Source organism: Lolium rigidum, chromosome 6 (genome assembly GCF_022539505.1).
Source record: "Lolium rigidum isolate FL_2022 chromosome 6, APGP_CSIRO_Lrig_0.1, whole genome shotgun sequence".
Taxonomy (NCBI): domain Eukaryota; kingdom Viridiplantae; phylum Streptophyta; class Magnoliopsida; order Poales; family Poaceae; genus Lolium; species Lolium rigidum.
Window position 1 is genome coordinate 286703901 of NC_061513.1, and position 12623 is coordinate 286716523.

General features: G+C 41.6%; 1 protein-coding gene across 1 annotated transcript in view; it reads left to right on the top strand.

Annotated features, from left to right (window-relative positions):
• The window catches only part of LOC124664307 (cycloartenol synthase-like), a 43081-nt gene that overhangs the window by 15422 nt on the left and 15036 nt on the right, over positions 1-12623 (top strand). The window contains exons 6-7 of the mRNA XM_047201855.1: positions 690-856; positions 7998-8186. Of these exons, the coding sequence (XP_047057811.1) occupies positions 690-856; positions 7998-8186 (356 nt within the window). The remainder of the gene's footprint in view (positions 1-689; positions 857-7997; positions 8187-12623) is intronic.

Sequence of the window (12623 nt, forward strand, 5' to 3'; positions counted from 1 at the left end):
CCAAGTAAACCCTATAGGGAGGGAGTAGTAACTAAGGCTAGTCATAGTGAGAAGAAACATGGAGCAGTGTGAAGGTAACATGGAGATAGTATATCATATACAGCTGCATTCATTAGCTTGTATAAACATTATATCCTGAAAAATGTAATGTTATGGTAATACAGCTAGTTACCACAAGCGTCTCTCTCTCTATTTAATGATATTTCATGCCATTAAAATGTCTAGTTAACATTGCATGTAATTTTATATTACTACCTACGTTACACCCACCATGGCTAGTCTAGAGTATCGAATTAATTTTGGCACTCACAGAAATATGTGCCAGACTATTTATTCTTACATCCATCCCAAAGCTTAAGGCTTATATTTTTTCTGAAAATTCAAACCAAGTAAATTTTGACCAAACCTTTAAAAAAATCTATCAACAAATATAGTATTTTGTAGATACCATATGAAAATATATTTCATTACCTATCTAATTATATTAATTTTGTATTTTGCATGTTAATGTTTTTTGGTAAAAACTTAGTCAAAATTGATATAGTTTTACTTTCTAAATATAATATAAGCATTAAGCTCTGGGATTTAGGTAGTATTGATAAGGACCATTACCATATAATAACATTTTTTGTTATTCTAGATGTTGATAGGATATTCCTTGATTGTACGGGCTTTACACTATTGTGCAGGTCGGATGTGGTGTCATAGCCGAATGGTGTATCTTCCCATGTGTTATATGTATGGAAAGAGATTTGTTGGCCAAATTACACCGGTTGTATTGGAACTAAGAAAGGAAATTTACAATGTCCCATACAGTGAGATTGAGTGGGAAAAGTCTCGGAATCTATGTGCTAAGGTTTGTTAATATTTTATAATCATCTTTATTATAAATTTTTGTAACTAAATTGTTTGACAATAGGATTAAATACATTCATCTTACGGGTCATATTGGACCAAACTCTATAGTGGAGCTTTTGGGGTCAACACTTTGAATGGAAATTTTGGGTGTGCCAGATTTGAGTAATACTGTTCCCAATAGATTTGTTTTGACGTCAGGTAGTTTACTATGTTGGAGGTTTAAATCATGGCCTTGACTTGTTTTCAGGATACATTTGTTGCATGTAAAAGTATTGAGGAAGCTTGCATTACCTTTGGTCTTTGCATCGACCCATGCATATAGCCTAAATCAAGAAGTGCGACATGCCACACCTAAACAAATCATAGCCCAATAATAAATGTGGCATGCCTAGGGTTTTCTGGTAATGTTCCACCGTAAACAAAAACATGGCCCATCGTTCAGTTTTACCTCTCTTAATGGATATAAAGTGCACCTGCTGGTTGCCCTAACAAAAGTGCCACCCTGCACACAATATAATTATTGATCCTACTTCAACCAAGATAAATATGTGAAAACACATAGCACACACTCAAAAGCATATACGCCGCACAAATTCCAAAAAATACATAAACTCACTGGTAATCCATTCCAGCTTCTTGGTGCCATTCCACATACGTTCCAGGGTAGAGTAACTCCAACAAGTGAATACAAAAGAACACCAGATGTAAAGAAGCATACCACTATATTTAAAAAAAAATGAAAAACTGCAGCTCCCGCATAAAGGGGAGGGTCTCCTTATTACAGATTTGGGCTAGCTCGAACAAAAATATCTCTCTTAGGTCAAGTTGTGCGGCACCATTGGCAAAAACTACAACACACTAAAATCATAACACTGTTCCTATTCATTGTGGGAACCTCAACCTTGATAACATTCTTCATGGTATTCGGTCAATGCGTGCTTCCTTCCCAATGAAGTACCTTGGGCCCCCGTTGTCGATTTGTAGTCTTTGTGGAATGGACTTTCAACACATTGAGGGCTTGTTCCGTTAATCCCCTGCCTCGGGAGACTAGAGTGTATTGGAGTCAATTGGAGTGTATTTTAACTTAAAAGGGATTAAACCTCCATAAATACCTTGCAATCCACTCTCTGAATTGAATAAGTCCCAAGGATGAATGCACCAAGAATCTACCAATTTGGAATGGAAAATTTATTACCATGGCCGGTCATGATTCGCTTGTCAAATTGGTCATCTCATCGCAAGCACTCTACTATTTTCATGCCACTAGTTTTCCCAAAATGAACTTCATCATGAAGCTTGAGAGAGCTTTTCTTTAGTCTCCTAAAGATACAACAAACAATGCAAAATGCAAGGTGAATTGGGACTGTGGTGTGCCGCCCCAAGGAGTTTGTTGGGTATGGAGTGATTCACTTGGAGAACTATGCGATGACGCTAAGGCTTCGTTGGCCTTGGTTAGGGTGGAAGGACCCCCCAAAATTTGGGAGGAGTCGAGAAACCCTTGCACCGGTAAATATACAGAGATTTTTTACACCGCCACTTCAATCACGGCTGGCAATGCTCGCAAGACGCCATTTTGGAAAGCACCATGGTTGGATGAAAAAATCAAATGGAAATTGCACCTCTCATTTTTGAAGAAATAAGTGGAAGGTCTCTCAAGCCCTAAATGTTGACGCTTTATTGGGAAGATAAACTTGGGGGAAAACGTAGACATTGACCATCTTGTGCAATTTGTTGAGCTTCGGGCTCTTCTAAACAAACTTCAACCTGGGGAAATACTAATGATGACATAGTTTGGAGGCTAACGCCATGTGGGCATTATTCGTCCAAGTCAGCTTATGAGGTGCAATTAGAAGGCTCTATATTATCCAACATGATCAAAATGGTTGGGATGGCATGGGATCCTCCAAAATTCAAGTTCTTTTCTTCGCTTGCAACACAAAATAGAATTTGGAAGCAAGGGTGGCAAAATTGCCCTCTATGACCACTATGCAAGCAAACTTCTGAGTCGGTCACACACCTATTCGTTAAGTGTAGGTACACCATTCGTCTTCGGAGTTCTGTTAAGGATTGTCTAGGCATTCAAGATACCTGTCTGCAACAATGGCAAGGGAAAGATCAAACAATTGCAAGTTGGTGGATGAAGATGACGGTTAAACTGATCCCAAGACACAAAGCTATGGCTTCCCTCCCCTTGCTCACTTCTTGGGAGGTTTTGAATGATTGCAATGTAAGGGTCTTTCATAATAAGCATGCACCACCTATTTTTATTTTAGATAAGATTAAGAAAGAAACAGTTTGTGGCTTATCACGGGTGCTAAGCGGTTATGCCAAATGATACTAGGGAGTAGGCATTTGTAATAATAGTTTTAAATTTCTTGTCAATCTCCTTAATAAATGGATTGAGGCAAAGCATTTTCCCCATTAAAAAGAAATCACTTATTTTGGAAATTTAATTTAAAGTAAATATCAGACTTAATAAATGCAATAATATTATTCATCAAATAAAATAAACTCCCATTAAAGTCCCCATGAACTAAAAAAATATCCACCAAGCAATGCATCATAGAAATTTTTATGCATGGGAAGCTGGGAATGGCCTGTCATGGCAGAGCCGATCTGTGTAACCGCTTCTTCAACAGCGGCGCCATGGCAGCCATTCACAATGCATCATGCATCTAAGTTTTGATTTGCATGGCTTAGTGCAGAAAAAACTATGTTTGTGGCATTAAATGAGCAGTGTAATAAGATTGTTTATATTACACTGATTTTGTAAAACTGATCTGCAATTCTCTTCTTAATTAATAGGTTGAGGCAGAAATTTTGCATCCATTTAAGATAAATACTTATCTAGGTATATCTTCCCTGCAAACATGGTCAAAGTCTTTTTGTTTATACACGCCACAAGTCAAGAAATGATGGGATTGGAAAACTATTTTAGTGTCCACAAGTTGGTATCAGGCTTTTTTTTCAAGAACATGCATGAGACTTGTGTCTCCTCTATATTAAAACAAACAAGGTTTTTGTTACAAGATATTTAGTGAAGGAAGTATGCATCCTTCGATGAAGAGGATGGGGAGGATCCATCCAATTTTGAAAAAAAATGTTTCAAAACATTTTGGGGCAGATGAACAAAAGTGATTCATCTCCTCCTCTCCACAACACGACCAAAAGCTAACTACTCAATGCTACCTACCACTCTACGAATCTTAATTTTCTTCCACAACTAGTACTTAGCCTTCATGATCCTGCTCACTTCCCAGGGCATGGTAGCAACATTGTCAAAATCCCTCTTGTTCCGCTACAACTAGAGGCGGGGTGCAATCAGTATGACAAGGGAAATAAGTTCCTTGTGATTTCCAGTTGGTACATCATCCAGAGTCCTTTGGTAACCAACTAGCGATTGTCTCTCCTGCAACCAACATGAACTGATGAAGGAGGTATGGAACCAAAAGCGAGTACCAAACCTACCGTGAAAAGGAGCATTGCAGGGTTAGGTGTTCGTATGTCTCTCACATCTGAAAACACATGAGACACTGGGCCAGGTGATCTAATCCATGAGCTTCCAACCTTTCCACCGTCCACATCCTGTCTTGACCATGAACCGTATGTAAACTTTATGTAGCAGTAGTGAGCCGGTTAAATTTCATTATACAGTGCAAGGGATGTCCCTTTGATGGCAACAACTCTGTGTGTACCAACTTGTTGGAACTCAAAATGCAGAGTGTTATAGCAAGGGTCGTTTTCCCACAAGGGTGACTCAAGGGTTTATATCGAACTCTCGGAGAATTGGCTAGACACAAGGATGACTCAAGGGTTTATACCTGCAAAGCAAAGTTTTTGTCTTGTGTCCCCAACTCCATCATGTGGTTTTCAAGAACTAGATTTCGCAATATGAAATATAAATATAAATAAAAGCAAAGTAAAGCAAGTAAACTAAGCAAGCAAGATAAAAGCAACAAAGGATACTTGTTTTCGACTTTTTATGTGTTTGCAAGTGAAGAAAATATTCTTGTATTTTCAGATCAGTAAATTGCAGAAAATATAAAGTGTGATAATTGTGTTGGAAATGTGTTCTTATTATTTAAAATGGACCGAGGTTCATGGATTCACTTGTCTACTCTATTTTTAAGTTGTAGTGGAGACAAACAATTTATCAAGACATAATATAGGTGGAACTTGAACATGTGTTTGATAAGCATTCATATGGGCATCATGTCCGAACATAGAGATGATGCAACACATCTCTCTTATACTCCTTAAGAAAGGGAAATGTCCAAGAAATCTTGAATTAATAATCAACAGAGTATATCCTTAAGTAATTTAACATGATGTTTGAATCACATATATGCTATGTTGACCAAACAAAATTATCTAACCATCACAACATAATTATAGCACATGAATTCACTTTATCCCGAGTGAGGCAGCAAAATAAAGGTAGATACCATAGTAGATCTTAATTTTTTTAATCACTATTCAATCACTACTGCACTGCTATTCCATCTAATACACACTTCTCCTCACACATGCTCTTGCATACAAGTTGGATCATAACAAGTACTTAAGAATGGGGTAAATGATATGCATCTATAAAAACATCTTACACATAATAGGCTCCAATCTCATATATCAAATCATAGAATAAAGATCCACCACATAATAATTACATATATGACCATAATCATATTGGGAAGCTTATATTGTACTAGATCTATGAAGAACAAGAGAGAGAAATAGATCAAGCTACTGCCACAAACCTATAGCCCAGAGGTGGACTACTACCTCTTCATCATAGTGATGATGGTGGAGATGTTGGAGAAGGTATAGATCCCTTCAGTGGCGGCTCCGGCGGAGTTTTCCCCTCCGATCTTCGCTGGTTCCGGCACCATTTTAGTGTTTCGGCGTTTCCTTTATATAGAGGTTTTTAGATCAGATGGAGTTAGTGGGAGAAATAATCAAGCGAATTGGATGGCCGAGGATCAAAATAGACTGGGTGGAGCGCCCACCCTAACTGGGCGCGCCATCTGTCCTCTTTTGACCCTCCTGTCCTATCTCGTGAGGTCCAAGTGCTTCAGATGCTTCTCTTGATGAAATATTGACATCTCCAAAGTTCTAGCTCCATTTAACTTTGTTTAGGTCCCTGAAAGCTAAAAATACACAAAACAGGGTTATAACTAAAATAAAGAAAATTATTAGTAAATCTCCAAAAATCAATCAAACATTGATATTACATCATATATGTTGCAACTATGTGAGAATATGTTTCAACAAACTACAAATTTCATGCATGTATTTTACATACATCACCCGTCCAGTCTCATCCGTTGATTTCATTAAGTTTGACACAAGGGACATTGGGTCGGGTGATGTAATCCACGAGCTTGCAACCTGCCCGTTTTCCATATCTTGTTCTTGATCATCAACCACATGTTAATGTTGTGTAGCAGTAGTGCCCTGGTGAAATGTATTACTACTATGCACGGGAGGACTCGTTGAGTCTCCTCCATCGATTTCATTCAGTTTAATGCTTTACGATTCGTGCAATATGTTACCACTTAGTTTCATTGTATTTCAAGAACTTGAATCGCATTGGAAGAACCGAATGAAACATGATGATTCAATGGCGGGATGTCCCGTGCACAGTACTTTTGCTACTCTCTGGTGCCCAGCCTTCAACAACTCCTTTGCACATCGAGTCGCCAACCTACCCATGAAAAACTTCTCATATGCGTACTTTATCAAATTTTAGGTGAACTTTTTTTTTTGATAAAGGGAATATATTATTATCAAAAGATATCAATTACACTTATCCTCTGTAATAACGCAACACCCTAATGGCAGTACGGATGCACATAACTAAAAAAGAGAAAGAAAACTAAGAAATAAAAGTCCCGCCACAGTATGTCAGGTCTAGCAACAGCAATACATCCGCCACTAAGACAACACCTGAAATACAGAATCTCCAAAAGCAACGCCTCCAAAAAGGGAACAATGCACCAGCGCCGTCGTCACCCGATCAAAGATCTTAGGTTTTCACCGTGAAGATAGTCTCCACTCTCAAAACAATGCCTCAACCAAGGTCATTGCCAGACACAACCAGTTAATGCCAGAGCTTGGATTTCACCATGAAAGGTAGAACTCTGAACTTCACATGTGCTACTGCCCCCACTTTCATACCACGGCTGCGAATCCCGGAACACCAAGCAAGTTCCTCAACATCGTGAAGACTTGGACCTTCTTTAGCTAATCCCCCAATCCCTTCTTAATGATATTCTCTGCTTATTACTTCACCATGTACCAAAAGTCTTTTGATGTCAACACGCCGCCCCCTCCGGAACTAAACGGTTGGAATAAAAACATGAACCGCTCCCTCCGGAACCAAAAGCATAGGTGAACTTGTCTTCTGAATCCACTGAAACCTTTCTCTTGAGGATCTCCCACAGCTCCATGAATTTGGGATGGTGGCCATGGAAGGAGAACTTGTACCACGCAACACTGTCTTCCGTGAGGGCCTCGGCTACTGTCAGTTGACGAGACGTTGGACGTTAGAAGTTGGAATTACATCAGATTCAGAGCATAAACACTACGCCCATCCAACCACCTATCTCACCAAAAACTGACCCTCTTTCCGTACCCCAACTCACAAGTTGTGCGACACATAAACACCTCTTATGCTTCTTTCGCAATCGAAAACTCCAAACCTGGCCAGGGCTTGTCTGATTCCTCTTTCTCAAACCATATACGAATCTGAAGTGTAGGGCATGATTAAGTAGGCGCATGTTCCTTACTCCAAGGCTGCCCAGGGTTTTGAGCGCACACACTGCGTCCACACGACTAAGTACTGGCATTTTCGTGCCTCATTGGAAGCAGGCCAGAAGAACCCTCGTAGTTGCTTATTGATACAGTTTCTTGATACGGTATATTTTATTGATACAGTTGAACAATCACGAGGGCAAGTCCGGGGAAAAGCATATGATAAATCGTTGTTGCCGAGATAGTTGTGTCCACCAAAATTAACTCCCGCTCCTCTAAGACACATATTAAGATCCTGTATACATATATTGCTTTGTCTAAAAGATATCTTGTTATGATCTATGTTTTTCTGTATTGAGGTTTTAGTTAATATGCATATATTGCAGGAAGATCTGTACTATCCCCATCCCTTGATACAAGATATTTTATGGACCGCTCTCCATAAATTTGCTGAACCTGTTATGATGCGTTGGCCTGGGAATAAAATGAGGGAGAAAGCTTTGAAACTTGTCATGCAACACATCCATTATGAAGATGAGAACACTAACTACATTTGTCTTGGTCCCGTAAACAAGGTAAAATAAACGATAATGTATGATTGCTTTTCTTTTTTACACAAAGTAACTCCACTTGATTCATTTATTTTTTTCGAAATGGGAAAAATCACCTCAGCTTCTACATCCAAGGGATGCACACGGCTTTTTTATTAGATTATTCACAACACCTTACAAGAGCAATACAAAAGATCAAACTCGAAGCCACATCGCTAAACCTACAGAAGGATGACGGGGGTGACAAAATACCAACTCACATCATCCAAAAAACTAAATGTCTTCCCAAGCCGCCCAATAGCAGGTGAGAAGCACATCCAGTCAAGCAGACTTTCAGCGCATGCCAACACACACACCACAGAAGTTGCTACCGCCATCTTCCTCGACCCCATCTTCCCGAGGGATCATCGCATTAACCTTGCAAGACCTGCCGTCGATGCCACCATGACGCCAGACGACTCCACAATCCTGCACGCACACATCATCCCGCATCCGTCGTCGATACCCCGCAGCACCATGCCACCGAGACTCAGCGCCATCGATGTGGTAGATGAATAGCACTCCACCAACATCCACCAACATCTAGCAGCTGGTCCAAAAATGATGCCCCAAGAGGTAGAACGACGCAGGTAGCGCCGCCATCGTCCGGTTCGGGAGACCCAGATCTAGGGTTTCCTCGGGAGCAGCACGAGTGTGTAGATGCAGGCTGCGACGACGATGCCTTCAAGAAGGTTACGACATGTGACGCCGCCATCACCCGCCAAGACCAGAGTCGGAGCACGGTTTTCACCGGTATCCGCGCATCCCCAACTCGCCGAGTGTAGTGCCAAGGCAAGCAAAGATGATGCCTTCTACAAGGTAACGACGCCAATCGACGCCACCATCATCCGTCAACACCGAGATCGAAGCACGGTTTTAACAGGCTGCCACAACACCCCCAACTCGACATCGACTGGATCTTCACCGCCAGAGATCGATGTGGGATCCCGAGATCCTCCACCCAGATCCTAAGAAGGTCGTCCACCTCCGGAGAGGAGGAGGACGCCACCGCCGATTCTGAGGCCGTCGCCCCGACGCCCAGGTGATGTGGGCAGAACCACCCTCGTTGCAAGCCACGGGATACCGCAGTGCTCAGGCCCTCACGAGCCCGCCCCACCGCCGCATCACCGTCGCCGCGCCTCAGGCAGTTGCTGCCGCGCACCACCGCTGTAGGAGATGGAGAAACGGGCGCCGCCGCATCTCCGCCTAGCCGCTGTAGCAAAGTCCCCTCCGCCGCCACGTCGCGCGGGCTTTGCCCAGCAACGTCACCAGCGGCGGTAGTGGAGAGGGAGGTGGGAGGGAGGGTCGGAGGCGATGGGTTGGAGGGGCCCCAGTGTGGGCGGCGCCGCCGCACGGGGGCTAGGTCGCGAGAGGGTTAGGTCAGCTAAGATGTGATATGTGCCTATCTCTGACTAGGTAAACGATAGAATGTGATAGTTTATGAATTTTTTTTAAAATAGAATGTGATAGTCTAATGATTCTTTATAGAAAGATATGGGTTCTTTTATTTTCTTGTTGTAAGCCACAAGAAGGTCACGTCTCTTTCAATTTTAAGTGGAGAAATTGCACAATTATGTAGTCATGGCATCCTGCATTATTATATCTCGCAATTTATGGAATTCAATTGGTTGACTAGAATGCCAAGCCATAGATCCCATAGGCCAAACTATATATGTTCGTAAAACACATGTGTATTGTTGGGAATAAGCAGCTATCCTTTATAGGGGCTGAATCACCGGAAAACCAAAACTGATCCCGGGTGCATTTGCACCCTATATGTATAAAACATATTTCAAAATGTAAAAAAATTTGGGAAAAAAATTTAGCATGTAGAGAGACATGTTCTATGTGTGCGCGTCAAGTTTCACATAAAACCGACAATTTTTGTATCCTGTGTAAAAAGACAAACAATGCTTCGAGAAATAGACTATTTTAGCACCAAAAATTTATCTTTTTTGCACAGTGCACAAAACATATCGGTTTTTGCTGAAACAACTTTATGAGCATTTAACATGTCAAGGTATACGTGAGGCATTTTTATTTGTATTTTTTGACATTTGTAAATATGTTTAATATGCATTTCAAATAAAGGGTGCATGTGCACCCGGGTGCAGAAACACCCTGTCCTGAATCACAAAACATGTACACGTTGGACAATATGGAGGGAACCCCTTATACACTGAGGATATACAGGAAAAGGGTTCTATACATTTCTAAAAAACCCCTCAAACTCATGGTGGATCAACAACATCGAGTTTCTGGCGGATCAACAACACTTACTTTGGAGAGAAAGAACCCATGATGATCTCTAGTCTAGGCCTTCGTGAATAAATCATCAAACAATAACTCGGAAGGAACATACTGATGAGCGAGAACCTTATCCTGCACAACATTGCACACAAAGGAGGCATCAACATGATGTTCTTGGTCAGCCCATGCGCTATCGGGTCACACGCAATGGTAATAGAGCATGTACTGTCAGACAAGAGAGGAGTCGGTGCGGTAGCAGAAACCGCAAGTCCTACAATAACTAGCGTAACCAAGTCACCTTTACTAACAATCGTCAATAGAGGCATAGCTCGCAACTAGGCCTCTGCACTCGAACGGGAGACCGTTGTCTGTTTCTTCATTTTCCAAGCAATGAGGGAACCACCAAGAAACACACATTAGGTAGAAAGTGACCGGCAATCTGAAGGATCACTAGCCCACATAGCATCAGAGTAGGCCTGGATCTGGAACAAGGGATGAAAATATGGCATGATATAGTGTCATGAAGATATCGCATGACACAGAGGAGGTGACTGTAGTGGACTGAGGTGGGAGAAACGACAAACTGACTCAGAATGTGAATATGATAGGAGATATCTAGGTGTGTAACATCTAGATAAACAAGGCTCCCAACCAAGTAAATATAGTTTATCTGGGAGATATAGAAGCTACAAAGGTAGAAGAAATCTCAATCCCAATGAAGTAGCAAAGAAGACCAAGGCCAGTCATGAGAAACTGCTCACGGATACGGGCCTTCACAATGGCAATGTACTCAGAGCCGTAACTAGTGATGATCATGTCATCTACATAGATCGGAAGGAGAGTCCGACCACGAGAATGGATGTTGACGAAGAGCACTGGATCATGTTCGCTAGGGGAAAACCAACAACAGTCACCATAGAGGCAAAGCTCTCAAACCAAGTGCGATGGACTTGCTTAAGGCCATAGAGGAAGCATCGGAGACTCAGACCATGCCATAAGGAATAGAGTGCTGAGTAATCAGGAGAATTACCAAACAAGCAGAGTGCTGAGTAATCAGGAGAATGACCAGAAATACGCATACACTCGAGAGGAATGCCACCCTGCATGGAATTTGAGAGATGAATATTTATGAGATATGTGGAAACAGACACAACTTTAGGACAAAAGTGAGGAGGAAGATCGAGAGGTAGAAATCATCGTCGCATGTGCCGTATCAAGTAGGTGCCAATGCCTGCGCTCAGTCATGTCATTCCGAGCATGAGTGCCAGGACAAGAGAACTGGGCAAGATCGAGTACCTTTTCTCTTCAAGAAAACCATGCAACATGTGTGAGACATACTTGGCAACAGAGTCAGCTCGAAACACACGAATAGGCATGTAAAACTGAGTGTGAACCTTCACAGCAAAACTCTTATATAAGAGAGTACCCCGCTACAAGAAATCATAAAATAAAGCCAAGTGTAGCAAGATAATTCATCGATAAATATAACATAGTAATGGTGGCCCCCTTCGAAACGAAGGGATCCAGACCCCATATATCATAATGGATCAAGTCAAAAGGACGCTCAGACAATGACTCTCTGGTGGGATAAGGTAACCGAGTCTATTTGCCAAGTCTACAACCCTGAAATATCGATACATCTCCTGAGACATGCCCAAGAAGAGCCCGACGAACTAAAGACGACAAACTAGAATCACAAAGATGATAGTCAATGATGCCACTGCTGAAACGAGGAGAGTACGTGGAGTGGTGGGTGGAGGCAGTGGAAGGAGTACGAAAAAAGTCGAGCTCCCAAAGAACCTGGGAGTAACGACACCGAGGGCCAGCCCCAACCAGTGTCGTGGTGTGATGATCCTAGACAAAACATGAATAAACATCAAGAACGACATGAAAACCAGAATTAGTAAGCTGAGTAGTGGAAAATAAATTCATGGTAAGACATGGAACATGAGAAATATCGAAAACGGAGAAGGACAGACTAAAAAAGATTGACGCGACTAGTAATAGGAAGAGAAGTACCATCAATAGTGAGAACCTTAACAGGAAGATCAATAGGTTCAATAGAAGAAAAAGCGGAAGAATCAAAAGACAAGTAAAAAGAAGCTCCAAAATCTAGAACCCACGAAGATGTACTATATTGTGTAGACGGTGGATGCTCAGTGTGGGAAGTAC